The sequence below is a fragment of the Manis javanica genome, chromosome 3 (genome assembly GCF_040802235.1).
Source record: "Manis javanica isolate MJ-LG chromosome 3, MJ_LKY, whole genome shotgun sequence".
NCBI lineage: Eukaryota > Metazoa > Chordata > Mammalia > Pholidota > Manidae > Manis > Manis javanica.
Genome location: NC_133158.1, coordinates 207,006,695 through 207,031,463, shown reverse-complemented (window position 1 = coordinate 207,031,463; position 24,769 = coordinate 207,006,695). Strand labels below are relative to the sequence as shown.

The 24,769-nt window shown below is 48.5% G+C and overlaps 1 protein-coding gene and 1 long non-coding RNA gene across 7 annotated transcripts; one reads left to right on the top strand and one right to left on the bottom strand.

Annotated features, from left to right (window-relative positions):
* Positions 1 to 5,268: 5,268 nt before the first annotated feature.
* Positions 5,269 to 19,188, bottom strand: CHMP7 (charged multivesicular body protein 7). Of its 6 annotated transcripts, none has more exons than XM_017653894.3 (10): positions 18,948 to 19,188; positions 16,018 to 16,189; positions 9,624 to 9,809; positions 9,375 to 9,508; positions 8,531 to 8,579; positions 8,163 to 8,282; positions 7,796 to 7,894; positions 7,573 to 7,633; positions 6,890 to 7,057; positions 5,269 to 5,746 (listed from the first exon to the last, which is right to left on the bottom strand). In XM_017653894.3, exons 2-10 carry the CDS (start codon positions 16,156 to 16,158, stop codon positions 5,589 to 5,591), a joined length of 1,116 nt encoding a protein of 371 aa, XP_017509383.1. In that variant the 5' UTR covers positions 16,159 to 16,189; positions 18,948 to 19,188; the 3' UTR covers positions 5,269 to 5,588. The 6 variants fall into 6 exon arrangements, with proteins under 6 accessions (XP_017509383.1, XP_017509382.1, XP_017509380.1 ...); XM_017653893.3 differs by lacking the exon at positions 18,948 to 19,188 and adding an exon at positions 18,197 to 18,563 and having other exon boundaries at positions 5,269 to 6,654; XM_017653891.3 differs by lacking the exon at positions 18,948 to 19,188 and adding an exon at positions 18,197 to 18,563.
* Positions 18,551 to 24,500, top strand: LOC140848557 (uncharacterized). The gene is made up of 3 exons (XR_012129650.1): positions 18,551 to 18,798; positions 20,845 to 20,910; positions 23,729 to 24,500. It is a non-coding gene; the product is annotated as an uncharacterized lncRNA (long non-coding RNA).
* Positions 24,501 to 24,769: the final 269 nt, after the last annotated feature.

Genomic DNA, 24,769 nt, shown 5'->3' with positions numbered 1-24,769 from the left:
CGCTTGTCAGAGCCCTCTGGGGACCCTCACACCCTCTCTGAGTCCTCCTATCTGTCCCCCAGCCTCCCGTGTGGTCAGCAGAGTTAGGGCCAGCAGCCAACTCAACCAGACTCCAGCCTGGCAGCCTTCCTTCCCTTCTAGAAGGATCACCTCTTCCCTCAACACATGGCCTCTCCCTGAGTCGGCAGGACCAGAAGAAACGTGTTCCTGCTACAATGGTGTTTTTGAGGCCAGGGAGGGGTCTGGGGGAGCCTGAGGCCAGAGAGGCCTGCCTGCAGAGTTAGTGGCAGAGAATTAGCAGGCGGCAGGCGCCGGTTCCCCTGCGTCTTCACGTTAGTGACCGAGAGGATGCCAGCAGCTCCCTTCCAATCCTGGAAACCGGTGAAGACAGCTGAGGTCTGGATCCCTTCTTTTAAGGGCCTGGCACCCAGGGAGCTCTAGTAAATGCACATGGTAAACAGAAAAACAAAAACAAATTCAGTTTTGGAAGTTTCCTTTCCAGTCTTCTCAGAATCAAAGGGAATCATGCATATGAAACTGCAGAAAAGCTGCGGTCAGTTGACAAGAGGCAAGTATGTGTATGAGCTTCATAAATCTGCTGAGGTGATCAGAGTGACAGCCAACCCTTGCCCCAGTTGGGAAGAATAGAAAAAGAGGAAAAGTAAAGGAAAAATGCAAAGTCAGATTCACCTGGCTAAAACCCCTTTGTGTTAGAAGGGGTTCTACACCCCATTCCACTGTGTGGGGATGTTGGGGAGGGACTCCCATGCCATCAAGCAATTCTGGGATACCAGCCGGGTGTCCTGTACTTAAACTCAGTTTACCCAGAGATGGCATCAGATCCCACAGGGTAAAGATGCAGTCCCACAGGCCTGACCCCCTACCCGACACTATTTCAGAGGCCAGTCTCAAGTCCAGTGAATCTCAAATGTCAATCACCCGGGCTTCTGACCCACTGCTATAATAAATCAGAGGTTCCCATGACCCCATCCTCGGATTCCAATCATTTGCTGTGCTGCTCACAGAATTCAGGAAACCCATCCACTCACTAGCTACTGTACCAAGGATATTAAAGGACACAAATCAATAGCCAGATGAAGAAACACACAGGGCAAGGTCTGAACAAAGGCGCTTCTGTCCTCGTGGAGCTTGGGGCCTGGCATGGTGGCATGTGGAAGCGTTGTTTCCCCAGCCTGGAAACTCTCTGAAACCTGTCCTTCTGGGTTTTTACCGAGGCGTCATTGCACAGGCATGATTGATTACATCACCAGTCAAGGGTGACTGCACTCAGTCTCCAGCCTCTCGGGATCTTCTGGAGGTCATGTGCATGGGCCTGTGGGTGGTAGGGGGAGGGAAGGATGAAGTGGAAGTTCCAACCCTCTGATCATACGATTGTTTCCTGGCAATCAGCCCCCTTCCACAGGTGCTTTCCAAAAATTACTGCGTGAACATAAATTCAGGTGTGGTTGAAAGGAAATTGTTATAAATTCCAAGGGTTTTAGGAGCTCTGTGCCAGAAGCAGGGATGAAGACCAATGTCTTATCATAAGTCACAATATCACAGTCATCCACTGGTAGCCATGGACAAGTCATTTACAACTTCTGAGCCTCCGTTAGCTTGTTTGTGAAACAGCAGTACCCATGTCATTGGAAGGATTAAATGTATTCAAAGAGCTTGGCACAGCCTGGCAGTCACAGAGATGCACACCCAGGCCTCCCCTCAAGGACCTGCTGCCCATCTGCAGGGAATGTGGCCAGCAACCAGCCAGCCAGCCGTCAGCTGTTCCTTCAGGGGCTGCCCCGACCACAGAGCCACTCCACTGAGGTCACCCCCTTCCAGGGGTCCCTGATAACTGAGGGAGGAGTTTGGGGATGGGCAACGGCCTGGCCATCACTGCCTTGCTTTAAAATTCCCCACCAGAGTGGCTGAGACTTTCTGGGGCCTGTGTTGCAAACTGACTTCTTCCCCTCCATACCTGCTTCCTCCCTTTCTTTCCCAGATGGGGGCTCCAAAGTCAGTGCCCAGGCCTGCTTCTGGAGAACCCGGCCCACAACACGTCATGTCCGGCAGACAGCAGGTACCCAATGAATGTCAGCTGTTGTTCGTGTTTGTTGTTGATGCGTTAAAATAGGAGTTAGAGACTAAGATGGGGCATTCTGTCCCTGGCCCATCCCACCACTGCTCTGCAAATGCTTAGTGCTGTTCTAACCCTTCATTGTGCTAACATCCTGGAATTACCCTTGTTACATGCACTGAATGTTTGTGACCCCGAAATTCATATGCCAAAATCCTAAGCCCCGGTGTAATGATATTAGGAGGCAGGGCCTTTGGGAGGTAATCAGGTCGTAAGAGTGGAGCCCTCACGAATGGGATTAGCACCCTCATGAGACATGAGACAGCCTCTAAGCAGCCATCTGCAACCCAGATGAGGACTCTCACCAGAATAAGACCGTGCTAGCACTCCGATCTCAGACTGGCAGCTTCCAGAACTGCAAGAAATAATTGCCGGTTATTTATAAGCTACCCAGTCTGTGGTATTTTGTTATAATAGCCCAGATCAACCAAGACACTCTCTCTGGCTTTGAAGTACCTGGAAGGCAGGGACCCTGTCTAAAACTTCTTTCTTCCACTGATTTATTAGCTCCCACACAATAGGCACACTCATTTGGATCTGTTAATCTTTAACTTTCCTGGGTTGAGAACTCCACCATGTTAGTTTTGAATAGCTAAATTTTCTTCCAACATGTATAATTTGGAATACAACACAAATATTTATAATATATAAATATATAAAATATTTGTATAAAATAAAGTTCCTATTATCCTAGGCTAACCTATTACGTGACAACCCAGTAAGCCAGTCTCCAGTGTACCATGCAGAGGGATAGAAATCCACTAGCTGAAGTTTGATCCGTGCTGCAGTTCATGATGTGCTCTGAGGGGTACTGAGTCCCCTAATCACATCACTGGTTATCTTTTGAGGGTCCTAAGGAAGTGGTATGCAGCCCACGGCTGGGATGTTTTTCTGCACAACAGATGCATTTGCTACAAAATGCAAACCAAAAAGGTACAGTGTGAAGACTGTCCTTACTTTCCCTAAAAGCTGGAAACTGGCCGGCTGGTACCCCAAGAGGCAGTTTTTGACCCATAGAAGCCTGTAATTGCAGCACTGAGGACCAGAGGGAGCTGCTCTGCCAACCCAAATTACTGATGCACACCATCCACCGACCACCGCGAACACTGTCGGAGTGGTGTGGTTTTGAGGGTCAGCTTTAAAGAGCAGCCCGTTGTAACAGAGAATACCAGGCCAGAAGCCAGCAAACTGGAATTCCCCTGCCAGCACCGTGACCTCAGGCAATCAGTGTTCTCATCTGTAAAATGGAGGCTTTGCCCCCGCTTGCTGAGGCTCCATCCAGCACTGTTTTGCGTGTATGCAGGGTGAGAGAAGAAACCACACTTTTGTCAAAGAGTAGCTGCAACTTGAATAAATGTAAGACATTGGTGGAGAAATCATAAAAAGCTTCAAAAGAGAAGAGGGATCCTATGCTCCGCGCAGACGTCACTGGGTTCCTTGTGAGTCGGCAGCTTTCTCAGCGGCCTTGCTTGTCTAAAGCTTTGGTAGCTCTCTCACCTTCCGATTGCCTTGATTCCATTGCCAGCAGACGGAACCAGAGTATCAAGACCTCTTCCAGGGGTCTGCCCAGCCCTGGACTCAGCCCCCGGGCAGGCGGTAATGAAGCAGTGCAGCTAGCCCGTACCTGACCCTCGGTGTCCACCTCAAGGCCCATGCAGGTCCCGGGGATCTGAGGAGGCGCCCCTTTCGGGGAGGCCCGGGAGTTTCTGAGGCCGTGCCTTCCCCACTTCCTCCCCTCTCCCCAAGCGCACACCCTTCGTCTCTCCCCAGTCCTGCCCTCCACACACCTCATGCTGCATCGCTGTCTCCAGCCAGCAGTGACTGAGAACTCTGCAGCCACTTCTCCAGGCTTGGAGTTGTGGCTTCCGTCACGGGGCAGCAGGAATTTGAGAAGGAAGAAGCTGACCATATGGAAGGACACTATGACTATCAGTTTCAGGATTCTTGGCTGCTTACCTTGTAGCTGAGAAAGGAGAGGTGTCTTTCCAAAGCCATCCAACTAGTGGAGAAATCATAAAATGCTTCAATTAGGAACCCGGTTTCCTAATTCCACCAGAACCAGCCTCTACCTGATACGCTGCATTTTCTCACTACTTGATCTCAGTGGAATCATGGATGCTACTTTAAAACTTGTAGATTGCTTTACAAAATTTGAATCCCCAAGGAAACAATCCAGGGAAATGAGAGGTTAGCTGACATTACTTCAGTGAAGCCCCCCTGGGCCTGCCAACTTGGAGTTCATCCCCTACACACCCTTAACTCTTGAGCCTTATCCTGAAGGGTACGCCACTTTCAGCAGGACAGTGTGTGGGCCTGCTCATCTGGGTTTGATGTTCTGCCACGTGTAAAACTCACCAGTTCCCTTAAACCAAGTCCATTCCTTCAGGAGAGCTTCCTGATGCAAGACTCAGCCCCATGGGGGCCACACGGTGACACGTGCCACCCGACGGCCCTCCGTGTTCTCACTCTGTCCAAGCCAGACTCAGCCTTTCCTTTGAATTTCCTGTGGCACAGCAAGGAACCGGGCCAAAACATTTAAAGGAGGTCTCTTAGGCAGCCCAGGCCAGGAAGAGAAAGAGTAACAGGACACCAGCTAAGAGGCTCACCAAGTCCAGGGCACTTGTTCAGCTGGGGTTCCCTACACACCCCTCAGAGAACCTGACCTATTGAACCCGTTTCCACTCTGGGCTTGCTCCCAACTCCTCTCACTGGCTTAGCCCGAGCTGTGGGCTGAGCGCTGCGGCAGCCTGTTTTCAGCCTGCACTGGCCTCGGGCCCAGCTCCACACACGGTGTGGCAAGCACCAGGCATGTAGCCGGCACTGGGTAAATACTGGCGCCAGACTAAAACATGCAAGGATCCCACAGGCAGAGGAAGGTGGGTTATTTATAGAGAACAGGCACTGGAAAAGAACAAGACGACATACGCTCTGAGAGCCAAGGCGGCCATTAGCGGTGCTGGTGCGTGAGCGCTCCCACCGAGCGGCCTTCCTGCAGCCGGGGACTCACACTACCAAGTTACACAGCCTCCTGTGGCCTTCGGTGAGAGAACCCACATGTGCAAGTTGTGGGGGTAGGGGTGGGGCAACACGGGGGGGGGGGCAAGAAATTGTACACAATCTTAAGAGTCAAGAACCAGCATTCGTGTTTTCTTTTAATTATTTACCAGATAAAAAAGAAAAAATAGTGATTGTTTCTCTTCACCCCCAACATGTCAGTTTACCAAGGTCAAGTAGGAGAGAAATTTGTTGAACAGTGATTCGTGCTCCTGGCCTGGAGCAAATTCTTGCCGTCTGCTCCACAGCACCTCAAGCAGGAAGGCCAGGGCGAAGGGCGCCAGGCAGGAACACCTGTACGGCGGCAGCAGAGTGGCAGTGCGGCTGTCATCTCCCTTGTCCGTTTCCAGAGCATTCAGACCCTCTCCCGTCTGCCCCCGGCACCATCCTCCCCAACTCTTCAAAGGAGGAAGAGGGAACTCTGGGAAGCGGGGGCAGGCGCAGAGCAGGGCCGGGGGAGCACACAGCAGGCATGACGGAGGCCACAATCTTCTGCTTCTAGTGCACATCCTGGCTCAGATGCCCCGCCCCGAGCAATGGGCTCCAAAGTAAATGCTTCTGAAATTCAAACAAAGAACCTGTTGGGTGCCAGGCTCAAGGGGAGGTGTGCTGTTGTGTGGCTGGTTCTGACACATTTACGTTACTCCATGGAGGGGGCCAGGCGAAGATGTGCACATGGGGTTTGGACACTTGGGGCCCCGCAGCCACCTGGGCTTCTCCCCATTAAGTTCAAAGACCAAGAATAACCCTTTCTCCAGTCAGCATTCTCTTTCTCTGCATGAAATGGAAGAGACACTGCATCCTCCAACTGTCATGGCGCTGAGCCCTGTGGGGATAACATCTCTTTTGGAACACCTGGAGAATGTGACAAATGACCCCCGAGAAAAATCGTTTACACTGTATGTATCTCCATAAAGCGGCAGCTATGTGGTTCTCGTTCTTCTCAGTATCACTGGAGACAGAGGAAAACCGGAACAAGTCGTTCAGCTGACCTCAGAGTCGGTTCCTCTACAACACAGTGGACATGGGGGAAAAGGACACTGTTTGATTTGGCAAATTTTCCACCTTCGTTGGCTGGAACAAAGCTGGTGGGTGAAGACAAACCTAACTGAGCCAATGGCAAGAACTGCAGGCTATGAGAGACGACAGGTCACACACAGAACTGGACAAACGGTGGCACTAAAGGTGAGAAGGCAGGTCCACGGCGCCGGCTGGGAGCAGGCCTTGGGAGCACGCCTCCCGGAATCCTATTGTCCTGTAGTAAGTGGCTGTATCCAGATAAATCAGAGTAGTTCTCCTTCCTCCTCATCCCCAACAAATTTTGAGAGCTTCTCATTTAAATAACTATGTACACACACAAGTCTAGTCTCTCTTTCACATGAGGGTCCTTCCCTCGAGGGTCCTATGATGGCTTTAGAGTGTCGGTTCCAACTGCCTTTTTGGAGATTTACTGCTTGGGACCAAACCTGCAAGAAGAGATGACTGAATACTACCCTGGGCAGATCTGTTGGATGGAAGCACCCTGCCATTTAAGGGACTGAGTCTTAACATAAGTAATGAGCCCATGACTCCCCTTCTGCGCTTTGGTGCCCTGGCAAATGGGAAACCTGGGCTGGGACTTAGCAGCCCTGTGCCTGGCCACTGTCAGCCGGGGTGGGGGGGCCCATGCCCACCAGCAACCCTGGGAATACAGCTCCATACCTCCCTCTGATAAGGACAGTTTCTCAAGTTCAGCTTCAAGTTCAGCGTCTGAGACCCTGTGGCCAGACACTCCATCGGTATGATGCCTCTCAGGCAGGTCCAGGGGTTCTTTGGTGGTGTCTTGAAGAAGGATGTCCAATTCCTTCTCCAGCTCCTCACTGTCAAAATCTGGAAGGAAGAGATGGCCTGAGGACATATCGTATCAAACCCAGAGGGAAATGCATCAATGAGTCCAGGGCTGAGGACAGTAAAGCCAGCTCCTCTTCACGGAAGTCCCCCAGCCTCCTTGCGAGTTAAAAAAATCTTGCATTGGGAGGCAGAGGGCACCTTCAAGCAAATACTCCTTTTCTATACGAGAGCTAAGTCATTAAGGAGGTATATTTTGCTAACATCAGGGGACTAAGCCTTCATCTCCTGACCCCTGAAGAAGGATCTTCCCCCCAAGTGCCTAGCGAGTGAGAACACTGGAGCACAGAGGGGTCACTAATACAGCCTGTCACGGAGGAAACAGCAGTTCCTTCTAACTACACCCGTGGATCAGCCCAGAGAGAGGCCTGGCACCAGCGAGAGGCCTGGCACCAGCGAGAGCACACCCCTCATCCAGCCTTCAGAGACCAGGAGGCCAAGTTTCCTCTGGACAGGCGGACAGGCAGGCAGGCAGGAAGCAACACCTGCCAACTCACCTAAGCCATTGGCTACCCCGCCAGCCAGAGTCTGAGAAACTTCGTCCTGGGTGTCACACAGCTGTAAGACAAAAGCACAAGGCCCCGAACTCTGAATGGTGTCTCTGGGGAAGCTTCCTCACAGTCATCGGGTAAAGAGTCTAGTTTGGGAAAAGAGGAAGGACAAGTCCCGCAGTGCTCCACGCCTCCTTCGTGAAGTGTCCCGCCACGGCCCCTCCCGTACCTCCTGGATCTGATCCACAAGGCTCTCTGCCTTCTCCACGGTGACATCCTTCATCGAGAGCCTGAGCGCTCCTACGCCCGCCTGGTACGCATTGAAAACCTGAAGAGAAAGCAAGTTACCAGTGCAGATGAAGAACACTGGGCAAAACGCACACAATATTGTTTCATTTCCAAAGAGTAAATTTGGGTTTTTTTTATTCATCCCATGTCCACTGAGGCCAGAACTTCCCAACAGGAGAAGCAAACGCAATCCCAACCATATTGTGAAAGAACCCAGGCCTCATCCAAACAGCGAAACCCCAATGCAGGAGAGGAGAAGTGTGTGCCAGAGGGACCAGCCGAGTACTGGAGCAGAGGGCAACAGCTACCATCTGGTCCGTCTGCGAGGCATAGATCCGGTCCAGGATGCCTTGCACAGTGTCCAGCTTGGCATGCAGGGCCTCAATGCGCTTCTCCGTCCGTTGCTTGGCCTTGAGGGACCTCAGCGCCTGGGGTGGGAGGGAGATGTGGTCAGGCTCAGATGGGGCAGGCCAAAGGGCCTGAGGCAAGAGCCCTTCCCAGATGGTAGGACCACGCCAGGCCTCTTTCCTTCTCGTTTGTAAAGGAAGCTGTGGTGCCAGGGCCACCTGCAGGCCAGTCCCCATGATTCCCAGCTCCTCTCTGAACTGCTGGGGCACCTCTCACTGCCAGCCCTGGGCACAGGTACACAGCTGGAAGGGAAAAAGGGAAAACTCACCAGCTGTTTCTTTCCTGCTCGGCATGCCCGGCGGGCCTCTTCTTTACACCTGTCAAACAGAGGGACAGATCACAGTGACTGCCCCACAGCAGGGTCCCAAAGAGTCCCCAACAGTAGCACTTGGTTAAGGTGCTTTTGAGAGTGAAGATCAGATCCATTGCATCCAAGGGTGAGAAGGGTGCCTGAGAGCCCACAGCCGAACTCCTGCAGCGAGCTGAGATGTAAGCTGGGGCCTTGCGGCAAACTCACCGGGAAAAGTTGTTCCCACCCACAGGGAGAGAGGACCTGCCCGCAGGCACCTTACGACAGACTCCCGTCTGGGGAGCCAGGAGCCAGGTATCAATCCCTAAGACCAACAATGACCTTGGGCAAGTCCCCGGGCCTTCTGACAACGGAGGGTTTCTCCCACTGTAAGATGGAGCAAACAAGTCCATTTTTAAGTCAATGTCTGTATGTCCTGCTTTTTGGAGAAGTGTTCATGTGCCTTGTATAGTCATCCAAAGGGAACAGGAGGAGTCCCCCCAAAGCACCCCGGGAAAGCAGACTTGTCTTGTCCTCTACTGTATCCCCAAGTCCCTGAGACAAGGCTGGGCTCAGGAACACTGGTTAAATAGATACCAGTATGGAAGAGCATAAACAAACGGTGACAGTCATATCTCTGGGGAGGAGTTAGATTCTTTTCTCCTTTGTGATATTCTGTGCTTCCACGATTGCTGCACTGAGCAATTAGTACTTTTATAATTGGTAAAACAGTTACCTTTTTTCTAAAGAGCCTACACACACCAAAGCTTTGCTGGCTGAGGGCCAGTGGGGGCGGGGCGGGGTGCTGGTCAGGGGTCATTACCTCTCTGCTTCCTGGGATAAGGACTCCACCTTGCACGAGAGCAGCTGTTCACTCTGCATCAGCTGGTACACCCCAACATCGACGTCGTTGACAGGAGAGACCTTGGCATGTGGGCCCCGGGCGAACTTCACAATCTGAGGGACAGGGACAAATTGCTGCTGCCCCTACCAGAAATGCTGAGAATGCCCCCCAGGTAGGACTGCTGGGAGCTCTGTCAGTGATGTTCAGTAAGTCATCGGTGAGTCATACCTTTTCCCCATTCTGCTCGAGGACTGTGACTCTCTTCTCCTTCTGCAGCTGCAGTAACACCAGGTAGAAGGTCCTCTCGTCCGGACAGGAGCCCGCGCAGAGGGTGCTCAGCTCCGACAGGGCCACCACAGGGTGGGAGGACAGAGGGGAGTTCTGGTACAGACGGTACACCTCCTCAGCCTTCTCCTGCGGGGAAGGCAAATGTGCTTACAAGCCCTGACCACAGCCCATGGAACCTAGTGAGCCCAGGTCCTGTGCTTCCAAACCACGATCACATAAAGCAGGAGCGGAGCCCTGAGCACGTCTTCCCTAAAGCAGAGGCTTTGGGAAGGGGAAAGGGATTTGTGTGTTTTCAAACCCTGCAGGGAAGTTTGGTGGGTAAGGATGAAGTGAGGTGCGTAATATCCTGGGAGCTGGCTCTGCTTGCACTCCCTCCTGGGACTTTATGTTTCTGCGTGTCCTGGCCCATGGTTCCCCAAGGGAAGAACGAGTTGGTGCAGTGCGGTGGAATGGCCATAGATGAGAGCGGTGGCCTGGTTTTCAGCCCAGCCTGAGAGACCCTGGGCCAGTCAGTCTCCCTGGTCCTTGGTGTCCCTCTTACAGACTGAAGAAGGCATATGAGATGACCTCTGATTCCATTCTCAAAGAAAATATTTTTAAAAATCTGATTAACCTTGAAGTACAGGATACCCCTAATCAAGACCAGAAATTCAGTAGCCATAAAGGAAAATGAGAGATCTACTACAGAAATATGAAAACTTCCCTGTGGTAAAAGACATCATAAATAAAATGAAAAGCAAACAAGAGACTGGGAAACAATCCTTACATCCTAAATACTAAACATATTATATATCTCTCTCTCTAAAACACAAAGAGCTCCTATAAACTAATACAAGAGGTTAACAATCCAATATAAAAACAGGCAAAGAATATCAACAGGCAATTCATAGAAGGTGACAGAATAGCCAGCATACAGGCGAATAGATGCTCAAGTCACAAATCAGAAGTTATCATTTTTGTTCATCAAATTGTCAAAATTTAAAAGACTGACATGCAGTGCCAGCAAGCATGTGGGAAGTCTGGACATTTTAATGTAGTCTTGATGAAAGTCTAAATTAGTACAAACTTTTGAAAAGTAATTTGGCAATATCTACAAAAATTTAGAACGTACATATGCATTTCTATAAATCAATTCCATAAAAATAAAAGTTGAAGTACACTGATATATATACAAGACGTACAAAGAAGTATTTTTTTTGTAACAGAAAGAAATTGGAATGACAAATGTCTATGTGGCAATGATTGCATGAATTGTAGCTTATCTACGGAGCATTATGCAGCCATCCAAAAGAATGACATAGACCTATACTGTGTGGGGTACAGAGGATACATTCATGACATATTAAAATGTAAAGAAAAATAAGCAGGCTACAGAACAACAGGTAAAATAAGACTCCATTTCAGGGAAAAAAAATGGAGTGTGTGTTTATACATATCTATGTAAGTATGTGTATATTCATTTCTTTATTCATTAAATATTTACTGATTCTCTACTATGTACCAGGCACAATTCCCGAGGCCCTAGGGCCCATGGAACTTCTCTCTTTTGGTAGAAGAGACAGATACTAAAAAGCACTAAATGCTAAAAAGAAAATAAAAGGAAAGCAATATAATAGTGTGGGACAAGGTTAATGGAAAGCAATGTAATAGTGTAGGACAAGGTTAATAAGCAAAGATGTTTGTAAACACACACACCATACACAATTGAGAAGGGAACATATCCACAGACAGAAAGGGGATGAACACAAAGAAAACTTTCATTTTTCTTTGTGTAATGTTTTTTTAAAATAGCAAAATCTTTGGGCAATTTTTACTTTCTGGTTTTTTTTTTTTCAAATAAAAAGTTACTGGAAGTTTTCTGTGTCTAGACTTGGGAAAATCAATTTACCTCAGAAGTAGGCTTTGTTTTGTAAAAAAAACAAAACAAGTCTCTATCCCAGCAGAAAAAGTGATGTTACCACATATTTGAAAACAGATGTCACCAAATGAGATTAAGTGTTCAGTGTTCTGTTTAGTGACACAAACTGGACATAAATGTCACATTACCATGCTCCTGCAGAGCTAGAAGCTTTATAGGCAGACCTCAGAGATATTGTGGGGCCAGATCACCATAATAAAGAATATATCACAATAAAGCAAGACAAATGAGTGTTTTGGTTTCCCAGTCCACATAAAAGTTATGTTTACATTATACTGAAGTCTATTAAGTAAGTGTGCACTAGCATTATGTCTGCAAAATCAATGTACAAACCTTAGTTAAAAAATACCTGATTACTGAAGATTGGAGACTGATGAGAATTAGGCTTGAGATGGATTAATGATTGTGCATTGAGCACTGACTCCCCTATACAGAATTTTATTGTTGTTAACAACCATTTGATCAATAAATATGAGAGATGCCCTCTCAAAAAAAAAAAAAAAATACCTGATTACTAAAAAAGGCTAACCATCATCTGAGCTTCCGGCAAGTCATAACCTTTGGCTGGTGAAAGGTCTCCCCTCAATGCTGATGGTGGCTGACTGATCAGGGTGGTGACTGCCGAAGGTTGGGGTGGCTGTGGCAGTTTCTTAAAATAAGGCAACGATGAAGTCTGCTCCCTCAATCGACTCTATATCTCACAAACGGTTTCTCTGAAGCATGTCATGCTGTTTTGTAGCATTTTACCCACAGCAGAACTTCTTTCAAAATTAGAGTTAATCCCGTCAGACCCTGCTGCTGCATCATCAGCGAAGTCTATGTAAGATGCTAAAGTCTTTGTTTTCACTTCAACAGTCTTCACTGTATCTCCACCAGGAGCAGATTCCGCCTCAGGAAACCACTTTTCTTTGCTCCTCCATAAGAAGTTAACTCCTCATTCGTTCAAGTGTTATAATAAGACTGCAGCAATTCAGTCACATCTTCAGTCCACTTCTGACTCCGGTTCTCCTGCTGTTTCTAAACCTGCAGTTACTTCCTTCACTCAAGCCGTAAACCCCTCAAGGTCATCATGAGGGTTGGAATTAACTTCTTCCAAACTCCTCTTTAATGCGGATATTTGGACTCCTTCCCATGAATTGTGAACATTTTTAACGGCATCTAGAATGGTGAATCCTTTCCAGGTTTTCAATTTGCTGTGCCCAGATCCATCAGAGGAATCACTGTCAACTGCAGCTGTAAGCCTAATGAAACATATTTCAATAACGGCACTTGAAAGTCAAAATCACTACTGCATCCTTGGGCTGCAGAACGATGTGTAGCAGGCACTGAAAACAACCTTCATCTCACTGTCCATTTCCATCAGAGCTCTTGGGTGACCAGGTGCGCTGTCAATGAGCAGTCATATTGTGTAATACGAACCTTTTTTCAGAGCAGTAGGTCTCAACAGTGGGCTTAAAATATTCAGTACACTGTGTTGGAAACAGATGTGCTGTCTCCCAGGCTCTGATGTTCCATTTATAGAGCACAGGAGAGCAGACTTAGCATCATTCTTAAGGGCCCCAGGATTTTCAGAATAGTCAGTGAGCACTGGCTTCAACTTAAAGTCACCAGCTGCTTTAGCCCCTAACTAGACAGTCAGCCTGTCCTTTGAAGCTTTACAGCCAGGCACTGACTTCTCTCTAGCTATGAAGTTCTAGATGGCATCTTCTTCCAATAGAAGGCTGTTCCATCTACACTGAAACTCTGTTGTTTAGTGTAGCACCTTCATTAATTTCCTTAACCAGATCATCTAAGTAACCTGCTGCTTCACCTGTACTTTTGTTACAGAGATGGCTTCTTCCCTTAAACCTCATGAACAACCTCTGCTAGCTTCAAACTCCTCTCTGCAGCTTCCTCCCCTCACTCAGCCTTCACAGAGTTGAAGAGAGTCAGGGGCTACCTCTGGATCAGGCTTTGGCTTCAGGCAATATTGTGGCTGGTTTGATCTTCTATCCAGACCACTCCAACTTTCTCCATGTCAGCAATAAAGTTGTCCCACTTTCTTATCATTGGTGTGTTCACTGCAGTATCCCTTTCGATTTCCTTCAAGGGCTTTTCCTTTGCCTCACAACTTGGCCTACCGAGGCAAGAGGACTGGCTTTTGGCCTATTTCAGCTGTCCACCTGCCTTCCTTATTAAGCTTAATTATTCCTAGCTTCTGACTTTAAGTGAGAAACAGGAGACGCCTCCTTTTACTTGAACACTAGAGGCCACTGTAGAGTTACCAATGGGCCTAGTTTCAGTGTTGTGTCCCCGGGAGTATGGAGGCCCAGGGAGAGGGGGAGAGCTGGGGAATGGCTGGGTGGTGGGGTGGTCAGAACACACAGTTACTGACTAAGTTCACCATCTTTTATGGGCATGGTTTGTGGCACCCCAAAGTAAGTACGAGGGTAACATCAAAGACCACTGATCACAGATAAGCACAACAAATGTAACAATAATGAGAAAGTTTAAATATTGAAAGAATCACCAAAATGTGATAGAGAGACACCAAACGAGCAAGTGTTGGAAAAATAGTGCCGACTGATTTGCTCAATGCAGAGTCGCCACAAACCTTAAACTTGTAAAAACTGCAGTATCTGCAAAGTACAATAAATGGTTGTATGCCTGTATTTTTCCTACCTAAACAAGATTAGACTATATTGTGGTCAAAAATCATTACCGGTTCTTGGAAGATCTATGTAATTCCGCTCCCACCCCATCTCTGCCTTTGCTCTCAAAACACTGTGAGGCTGAAACCCCATCTGTGGGGACAAACGGATCTGCCTCCCTTTGCTCCAGCTTGGAAACCACGTGCCTGCAAAGAGGAACGGAGTTTGGCCCAGAACCACCCAGTGGTTCCTGCCGGACCCTGGCTGAGCCCTGGAGGTCAGAGCACCAGATGGAAGGATAACCATAAGGGGGGGGGGGGGGGCGGGTGTTGGGAAGGGGGCCTTCCCCCGAAGAAAAGTGTGCTGCTCAGTCAAAAACCCTGGGAGACAGTGTGGTAGATTTTGGAGAGTTCCTCCTCAGTCTGAGGAAGAGAGAGCTGGGGTCTGTCAGGCTTGGGAGAAACTGGAGCTTCTCCTGAGGGGGGCAATAGGGATTCTGAGCTGACTGCAACTGGGTAGAAGTCTCCAGGGCTATGCAAGGGCCCTGAGGTTGTGCTCAGCCACCTTTGTAAACACACCCACACCCACACCCGCACCCACTCTGAAGAGCTGCTATAACCTGGTCTAAGGCAGCTTTGGTGGGGCTGATGCAGGTCTGCACTGGGCTAGTGTGTGGGAGGTGAGCAAGGGGTGACGACAAATTGTGGTTGAGGAGACGGACCGAGAAGCGACTAGGCAGGGGCCTGGGGCCACAGAGGAGTGATTCTACAACGGGAAAAACCAGGGTGGGTTTAGTGGGTTCAGAGGCTGCAGAAGAAGAGCCCGAAAGAGAGGGAAATGGAATATACAGATCAAGAGGCTAACGGATAGGACACGGGCACAAGCAAGGTGGGGACAGACTCAAGAGCACATGTGGAATAAAGGAAGGACACTGAGCTTGGAAAGAAAGGCCCAGAAGCGGCTCACGGGAACACAGGCAGAAAGCTGTGGCACGACTTAGACTTTCTCCATGAAGCGTCTGCAGTGAGTTGCAAGGGGGCAGGGAGAGGATGAGAACACCGGGCTGTGGAGTGGCGCTGAGGGACTTCCTAGAGCTAGGGACTGTGAAAGGGGCCCCAGGCTTGGTGACAAGGCTACTCTCCCCAGCAGGGATGACAGACCATGGGACTGCGCTAAGGTGGTCGATTTGCTGGTGTCTCCGGTGTGGACGAGAGAGCTGCAAGGGCACCGAGGTATCGGGCAGGAAGGTGGTCAGCGCGAGCACAGGCTCCAGGCTGGGCAGGGGAGGCAGGCCGGGGGGAAGCTAACTGACAGGAGAGCGTGAAGGCGTTGGGCCCGGCGGCCTCGCCCATGGAAGTAAGGCCATCAGTGAACTGGAAGGGGAAAGGGTCACAGCCAGAGAGGAGGGCATCTGAACCCAGTTTGCTAATTTAGGGGCAACACAAAGCTGAAAGTCACAAGATCCTCAGAAATCCAGAGTCATTCTTGTCAGAAAACTACAGATGGCAAAGCATTTTCTAAACTTTAGCTGATTACTAATCCCTACAAATATGGAAAACAATCAACCATATGTTACTGATAATTCCTAGATGGAAGATTACCTTTGAAATGTACAAGACCAGCTAACAACTCAATAATGCTACAAAGTACAGTATAAGAGAGGTCAGATAAACTCAGTTATCAACTCTGTCACCATATAAAGATTTTTTCAACAGGGCCACACGAGGCTTTGCAGGAGCCTGTCACCACACCAGATGACACGAGACCTCTGCCTTTGAGCACCCACCTTAAGCAGCTCCACAGCTACGAGCACCTCTTCTGCGGGAACCTTATTATCCCCCAGCATGTTGGAAAGAGTCCACTTGAGGGGCTTCAGCAGGAAGACGCCAACCCCCCAGGAGATCCAGCTGCTGTCTACACTGGCCATGAAGTCTGACTCCCGCTGCAGCTCCCCTCGACTGCAGGCAAAAAAAAAGGGCACATAACAGGCTTAATGCAATGTCCCGTTCCTGGCCTCACCTCCCCCTACCCCAGAGAGAAATTTCATCATCATCATCATAAACACATTACTAGGCACCCACTCCGTGCCAGGTACTATGAACAGCGCTGTTAATGCTCCAGCTCTCACAACTCTACAAGATAAAATGGTGTTACCAGCATTTTCGTTAATGAGAAAACTGAGGTGAGAGAGGCCAATCTAAGGTATAATTTGGCTCCAAAACATAAGCTTTCCTCTAAAACTACACAGGCACAAGAGGCTACAGGCCTATGTTGGGACTTCTTTTTACAAACAGAGCTCAAAATAATAGAGAAAAATAACAATAATGGATTACTGTCAAGTGCAAGACATAAGGAAATATACAAAGACATTCACAGGAAGGGTTTTCTGCTGTTCCTAAGTTAAGGTGGAGATGACATAAGCATTTTACGGCACTGGAAATGAAGTAGCTACATTAACTGAATGCTTGCCATGCACCAGTCACTACATGCTAAGGGCTCCATGAGGATATCTCCTTAAATCCTCACAATAGATCTAAGTACAATTATCATCAGCATTTTATAATTGGTCAAACTGTGCCTTTAAAAGGTGCACATAATTTGTCCATAATCACACAATTTAGCAAGTGGTATTGGCAGGATTTGAGCCAGGCCATCTGGACATCAAGCAAAGCTGTCCACCACTATGTTCCTGTTTCCATGGAGAAATATCTCCTTCAGAAATTCTTCAGGTACCAGTCCCTGTCAAGCACCAGGAAGCATCAGTAAGGTGCCAGCAGTCAGGAGAGGAGAAACTGAGGTATTAAAGGTCTCCAGATGGGAAGAGATAGGGCATAGTTGTGCTGCAGTAAGGAAGCCCAAAGCTGTTCTCATCTCTCACTGACTTCTTCAGCTATTGTCTCCCCTTGCGCCCCACTTCAGGCATGAACTAAAACTTTGTCCACAGTACACATTCTCAGAAGAGAGAGGTTCAAAAAGGGCTTGTCCCACCAATGTCAGCCAGTGGAAAGGTACTGAGAAGGGAGACCTCTTAATCAGGAAAAGCAGCAAGCCAAAAGCAACATCTCAACGTTGATTTCTTCATTCACGGAGGGAGGCACTGTTATCCAGGCTCCTCTCAGCATCATATGTACAACACGGAGTGCAAATGATTTAGAATCAGAAAACCAGGGATCCAGTCCTGGCATTACTTCTAACTAGCTGTGTAACCCCAAGTCAGCCACTTGACATCTCAGATGCTCAGTTTCCTTCTGTCTGCTGAGGATAATTCTACCAATTTGCCCACTGCTGAGGGGGTCAGATGAGATGGTGTGTGCAAAGTATCTGTGTACTGTTAAGTACTGTCCATCTCTTAGACATCCATGTTACTGCCTCAGGAATCTCCAAACCCTGCACCTGTCGCACAAGTAATACCTACAGAACCTTCTCAGTGCACCAAGATATTCAGTAAAGCCCTCAACCTCCTTCATGTACGCTGCTCCAGCCTGTGTCAAGGACAAGCCACGATGGGCCAGACACCTGACCTGTGCTAGGCGCTGCTGGCAAGATCCTAACAGGCGTCTTCCCCACGACTGCTTACACTTACTTAGCTCTGACCTACTTAGTTCAATAAATCCTACCTCATTGACCTTCTGTTCCAGGGTAGTTCAAATTTGGAAGCCCCTACGAAATAACTGCATAATGGAATTCCACTCCACACAAATCACTGTCACCTCCACCAGGCTGGCCTCTCTCTGTGCCTTCTGGATCTCATCTAACCGGACTATCCCGACCCACCAATTTCCCCCAGTCCGCATCCCTCGTCCTCCAAACACCCCTAACCCTGCCTCCGTCTTTTCTTCTCCTGCGCCTATTGAACACACACAGACCCGCTCCTCTGGGCCAGACCCTGGGCTGGGCGTGGTGCGCTGTCAGAGCCGCCCGGCCCCTGCCCTCAGGGCGCCGCCCCGGCCCGGGCCCGCCCTCACCGTAGCAGGTCCTGCAGCACGGTGGCCAGCCCCAGCGGGACGCTGCCCTTGCGCTGAAAGGCCTCCTGCAAGTCCCGCAGACGCAGGCGCACCACCCCCTGGCGGCGGCTGTGGCTCAGCACCAGCGGCGCCCAGAAGCCCATCTTGCTGTCCCAGTCGGTGCTGTTCACCTCGCGACTCCTTTTGAAGGCGGAGAACAGGAAGGACATGCGCTCCTCATCCTCCTCCCACTCGGGGGGCAGCAGGCCTGCCGGGTCTCTCCCGGCCAGGGCCTCGGCCTCCCGCTCCGGGGACCACATCGGAACCCCAGCCGCGCCGAGGTACCGAACACAAGCCTGGTCCTGTTCCCCTTCCGCCCTAGTTCCCTCCCGGCTTCCGTTCCTTGATCGCCTCCTCCTGTCATTACGTCACCGCCGCCCGCCCCGTAAAATAAGTCCCGCGAGTCCTCATGACGCATGCGTCTCTCTGCCCTCTTTGAGCCAGGAGGCGGGGCAACGGCCCTATTTTCGGAGAGACTCAGAGCGCTTGCGCCGGCGTCGGCGCCAACCCCGCCCCTAGCCGTCTTTGTGAGGAACGAGGGTCTCAGCGCCGCGCCCCCTCAGGTATCACAGTCTGGGGGGCATTATAGACAGGCAAACGGTTATGTCGCTGAAAGTGGTGGTTTCGGAGTGGTACCGGAGAGGCCCGCCAAGGGGCGCCAGGACGGCTCGCGTGGGTCACCGTTTACCGCTCGTCCGCCAGCCGTACTTACCTTCAGACGTTTCAACTCCGAGACAGCGTTCTTCTATGATGTTAGCTGATGCACAGGACTCTTGGTCTCTTAAGCTCTGTGTACCCACTGATTTTGAAATATATAACCTCTTTAACCAGACACAACGGGTCCGCCTCTCTGAGTTTTAGCCACAGTCACACCAAGCACGGTTCGGCTAGGTACAAGTTTTACTAGCTGGCACAAGTAGGGAGGGTACTGGGGACTTCTCAGAGTAGCGTCTCCCTGAAGGGAGGACTCGATTCTAGTTTTAAGGCCATCGGGTTGGATGAATGGTAGGCTGGAAGGCGCCCCACCCTGGTGAGAAAAGCGGCGGGGTTCAGGAGCCCCTGGAGCATGCGCAGTTCCTCTAGTTTTCTGTACTTGGCTCAGAACCTGCCTAGTAAGGTTCAACTCTCTCCACCCGGCGGGATTTTTACTTTTACAAAGAGGGCATAATGAGTTAAAAGTAGGTCATATGTGAGGCTTGGGTGCGTCGAGCTTTTCTGGTTTTAGCGGTTGGGTGGTTCTCTGTCGCCTGTGAGCAAGCACACCTGGGAAGGCACAGTTCATTAATGGCTTTTTACATTCCAACACTGACTCCCTATTCCGATTCCTTTTTTTAAAAAACTGAAGTGTAGTTGATATGCAATGTTGATTGCAAGTATATAACACAGCGATTCAACAGTTACACACATTACTAAATCCTCACCCCAACTAGTGTAATGACTCTCGACAAAGAAAGTTGTTAGAGAACCATTGACTATATTCTTTCCATCTCCGTGACCAATTTATATTATTATTGAGATTTTTTTTACCCCTAATCCTCCTCACTAGCGCACCCACCCACCCCAGTCCTTCCCCCATGGTAACCACCAGTCACTTCTCAGTGTCTATGAGCCTACCTCTGTTTTGTCCATTTTGTTTTGTTTTGTTTTTAGATTCCATATATAAGTGAGATCACATGGTACTTCTTTCTCCGCTTGGCTGGTTTCACTTAACACAACGACCTACTCCTGTTCCCATGTCTAATCCTAGGTAACACCACTACTCCTCTGCCCTAGATTGCTCCCCACCTTCGGACCTAGATTGCCCCTGTTTCCTTCTCAGTATCAATATCCTACTGATCCCTTAAGATCCAGCTCAGCCCTAATCATCCTTGCTACTTCCTCCAACTTCCCTGACTCACGGTCAATGTCTTACCTGGGCTGCACAGTCTAGCATTTGCTATTCCGAGTCCTGTTCCCTAGTTTCCTGAGGACAGGTGGAATGGCTTAAATATCTTGCTACGACAAGTAATGCTGCCAAAGAAATATTTCCTATACCAAAAGGTGTATAACTTGACCCTTGGCTTTCTAATCTTAGTCTCTTGTTAGAATGGGATCTCATACGTATTAAAAGATTCTCACAAAAAAAACTTACGCACAACGAACACGTCCAGTGTGTTAAGAATAAATTGATTTTCTTTTTAATTGAACCACTTGAAAGGTGAGAGGAGTTTCCTGTTTAATGGAACCAGGTAACAATCACCAGAGTTGAATGTGAATCTGACCTACGCCTTTCACTGGCTGTGTGACCTTGGTCGAATACCTATTTAAGCTTCTTCTGTAAAATAATTATTTCCTAATAGTGTTGTTTGGAGGAAATGTTTTAATGTACCTAAAGAACCTAGCATGGAGCATAGTAGGTGTTACTTCTGAGTGGCAAGATGTTTATTAGCTGGAGCTCAGTATAGGGAAGAATTTTAATAACCATTTTAAAGGAGAAGAAGGGCTATTATTGGTTATATGAGTATATGTGTCAACTGATATTAATGTGTTATTGGTCCTCTACGCCCTTTCACAGTATCTCATTTAATACTCTGAACCTGCCCTAAATTCTGACCATAAGTATCTTACAGAGAACATGATGGACCTGGATGAACTGAGCACTGAAACTGTATGGAGCCAAGCATCCATTTGCTGATGTGAGTCCCACACATGCTCTGTCCATTCTCAGGAAAACTACAAGACCTTTATATGCCTTCAGTTCTGATACAATGAAAAAAAAAAAAAGGGTAAAAAGCCTCTAAAAGACCACTGGGGAGGGCTTGTGGTTAAGCTTAGCAAAGTGGTCCAGCAGATAAAATTGCCTGAGTTTGCAGTTTTTGACTTTAACAAAACTTCCCCACTTCCCCTTCCCTAGAAACACACTTTCAATTTGTACCAAAGGCTGTGTCTCTCCAGTTTGCAAAATGCTTTGATGCAATAAGGCTCTCCTTGAGTATAGTTCCTGTTTTCCAGAGAAATTTGTTGATAACTCGTAACAACTGACAAGAAGTCTCTCTTTGACTATACTCTAGGTAGGCTCCTCTGAACCTTCTTCTTGACTAGGCCTGTCAACCTGGGTCTATAAAGAACTGAACAAACCCTAACATAGTTTCTAACAGCTCAAGGCCAACCCTACTCCCCTATTAAAGTGCCTGCCTCAGGAAACTTCAGGTTGTCAAAAAATGTTACTGCTTGTTCCATACAACACCTAGATATAGGGTCCCTGTCTCCCAGTCTGTGGGAGGGGTGGAGTCCAACTTCAGTAAGCTCCAGTTAGCAAACACAGGTGGGTTTCCCGGGGACCAAACCCCACTTCTTGCTTTTTTGTAATTTTCACTTCCCTGTCTCTACTGAGGTCCCACTTACCTCCTCCCTGTCCCCCCATCCTCTCTTTGAAAAACCCAGTCACCTCTGTGTAAACAGGAGCTGAGTTCAGTTCACCCTGGACTCTGCCCCACTGCAGTAGCGTATACTGATTACAATCTATCCCTACCGTTCTAACTACTGTCCCGCTTTGACACAACCCTGTGAGGTTAAGTTGTGATACTCTTTACATAAAAGAAAATCAAACCTCAACTATTCTAAAGCTGGTGAGAACTTTCCAGAGAAGGTAAATAGTACATTATTTGAGCAAATAAGTTGTACCCTAAGGCACCCCTTTCTGCCATGTCCAATAACATGGTTGGTTGGTTTGTGTTATGGAGGAGACCAGGTTGTTTTCTCTCCTATGTCTCTGAGTCTCAGTCAAAATAGTCCCGTGCTTAAGCATTTTCAGGAGAGCAAAGTTACGTACCTGTGGCCACCCGCCCTTGAAAAGTGTCACTGGTTCCTGACACCTCTAGACAGGTGGTTCTCTGCTTTCACCTTCTGGAGTCTGGTAGATGTGGGGAGTAGTGGGGAGTGGAAAGAAAAGCTCTGCTGACCCTGACTGGGGTGACTGGGTGTGTGGCGGTCTCCTCTCCTCAGGGCTCCCGCCTGCTGCCCTCTTCCCCTTCTCTGCATGGCTGGCTCTGTTTCATCTTTAGGTAACAGTTGCTTCCTTAGAAAGCCTGGTCCAAACACCCTGTCTAGCATAGAACCCTTAGAGTTTTAGAATGGATAGGTATGAATAAAATGGTAATATTCCAGAATCTCTCGCCTGGCTTCAGTGTATCTCCGTATCAACAGGTGTTCCTCAGGGGTGGAGAGCAGTAGATCATCTCCATATCAGTGGGTAATTACCTGGGCGACCGAGGGCTTATCTGAACCAAGAGGTTGGGGGGAGGTTTCACTTGCTTCTGCTGAGCCGGAAAGAGATGGCCCCCAGACTGCAGTTTGTAAGCAATAAACGGGATTTAAACTTTATTTCTTCCTTTTGACTAATTTCCGTTTCAGCTAGGTATTTTGCACCAGGATTTCCTCTCCCCGGAGTTACAATAGGTCAGTTTGACAATAGCTGCTAATTAATCTTGACATAGAAAGACAACAAGACATCACATCCTCTTGAAGTAACATGATGGAAAGTACACAGCGTTGCCTGTTTATAGTTTTTTTTTTTCAAAAAGTTTAACCTGAATCTAATCAGGCTAGTAGATCTAACTACTGGTTTATGGAGGTGTTTTTTTTTTTCCTCTATATAACAGCAGTAGTATTACACAGCAATATATATATAATATATATATATATATTATATATATATAGAACAGTATTAGTATATTACACTGCATTTAACAGTAGTCCAACTGCTTTCCGGTTCCGCAAGGAGGCAGTCTTACCACGCACAGGACCAAACAATTCTCCAACACCAGCAGGAAGTCTGAAAACGGGGCAAGAACAGTCACTCTACATACAAAGAGAGTTGGGGGAGCTATGTGGAGCACCAGATTTCTCATTCCTACCATGAACAACTCCTCAACAGGGCCCTGGGAATCCATATTATATATGATATCTTTCATGCCCAGCTCCCATAACACCTGCTGGAGCTCTGCATACTTTCTCCAGCTAGTGGGTAAGTATAGTAAATCACCCTGATTAGGCCAAACTTCCCTAATGGCTGCTGTCAGCCAATCCAGAGGCACCTGATTCCCTGAGGTGTGATGGGCACTTTGCAACCACTGCCAGAGGGAAGGGTGAGTCATCAGGGAAGCCAGTCTACTCATTTCAGAATCCAACAGAACAATGTTTTCTACCCCTATATCCCAGAGACGCAAAAGCCATGCAGACAGAGGTTCTGACAACTTCTCGCAAAACCAAATGCTCATGTCCACCAGCTCACGCTGGGTTTAGGGGTGGTGCATGGAACCCGCGGTTGTTGCGTTTTTATTTTTCTTAATTACAACTGGGTGGGCCTTTAATACTGGAGAGGCTGGTGCCTCAGTCAGTGGCCTCCACAACAGCTCAGCCCTCGGCCCCCCCCCCACCCTCATCCTCCCCTGATATCTGCTTTACCGTCTCCGGGGGCTAAAGTCACCACTCTTTCCTCCCCTTCCCCCACAGCCTCCTGCAGTGCGGATTCTCCTGCTGCCTCCTCCCTTGCTGCTAATGTATCTTCCTGGAGCACGACCTGTCTTCTCAACTGTCTCTCTTTCTTAAGGGCATCCCATAGGTCATCGCCCAGCTTCTCCAAGTGATGCCAAAGTATGTCTCTCTCCTCAATAACCCTGTCCTCCATCTCAAGAAACAAACATCCCACAATCCCAGCTGCTACACGGCCACTCAGGCCTCTAAACAGTCTTCTGTCTCATGGAGGGCTAATTCCACAGCTTCCAGTGTCTCCACCCTTCCCTGATTCTGGGGAAGGGCCCACCCCTCTAGGAGGTGTTTTCCCTAGATCATAGGTTACCAACCTTTTTTGGGTCAGTGCCCACTTTTTCAAAAAGTGATTTGATAACACCCCTTAGGTGAATTATACTATACTATATATAAAACAAGGACAGCGTTAGGCTGAAGAAAGGAAAAACAAGGACATGCAAACAGAACAGAGAGATGCCATAGGGGAGAACAGACCAGACCCCAAAGTCCGTGCCGTATATGGAAAGGGGACAGCTCTCCCTAAATTCCATCCTGATGTGCCAACTAAGACCCGGATGTCAACCTCCTCCCTTTTGGAAGGAAAAGTTTCTAGTTGTCTATTTTGTCACCTTTAGCCAATCATACCTCTCCACAGCCCCTAGGATAGCTTGCCCACTCCTCCCCCTCCTAATCCCTTATAAGCCCCCCACCTCCCTGACCGGGTGTGACTTCTCTGGCCTCTGACAAGGCCACAGAACCTCACCTGGGGGTATTTAAATAAATTACCTGGCCCTTTGTTGCCTCTCTTTGCCTGCTTATTTCAGCTAGAATTTACCTTGCAGACAGATTTTTTTCAAATCATTTTATTAGAAGAAATTAACAATATTAATACATTGCTTAAAGTATAATTAAAAATGTTTAAATTAAAGTGTATATTATTTTAAAAAACTAATTTAATCTTTATCAGTGAGAGGGTTGAGCTTGGTGAGATGACACTAATTTTGTGATGTTTGGTGTCATTTTTTT

Bases quoted from the DNA above. Each gene is read 5' to 3' on its own strand.
- CHMP7 (XM_017653891.3), bottom strand. From the start codon at position 18,495: ATGTGGTCCCCGGAGCGGGAGGCCGAGGCCCTGGCCGGGAGAGACCCG. The intron at 16,190-18,196 runs GTGAGGGCGGGC...TTTTGCCTGCAG, and splicing joins GTGCTGCAGGACCTGCTACG to TCGAGGGGAGCTGCAGCGGG. The intron at 5,747-6,889 runs GTATGGAGCTGT...TTTGAATTTCAG, and splicing joins ACTGTCCTTATCAGAGGGAG to AAGCATTTACTTTGGAGCCC.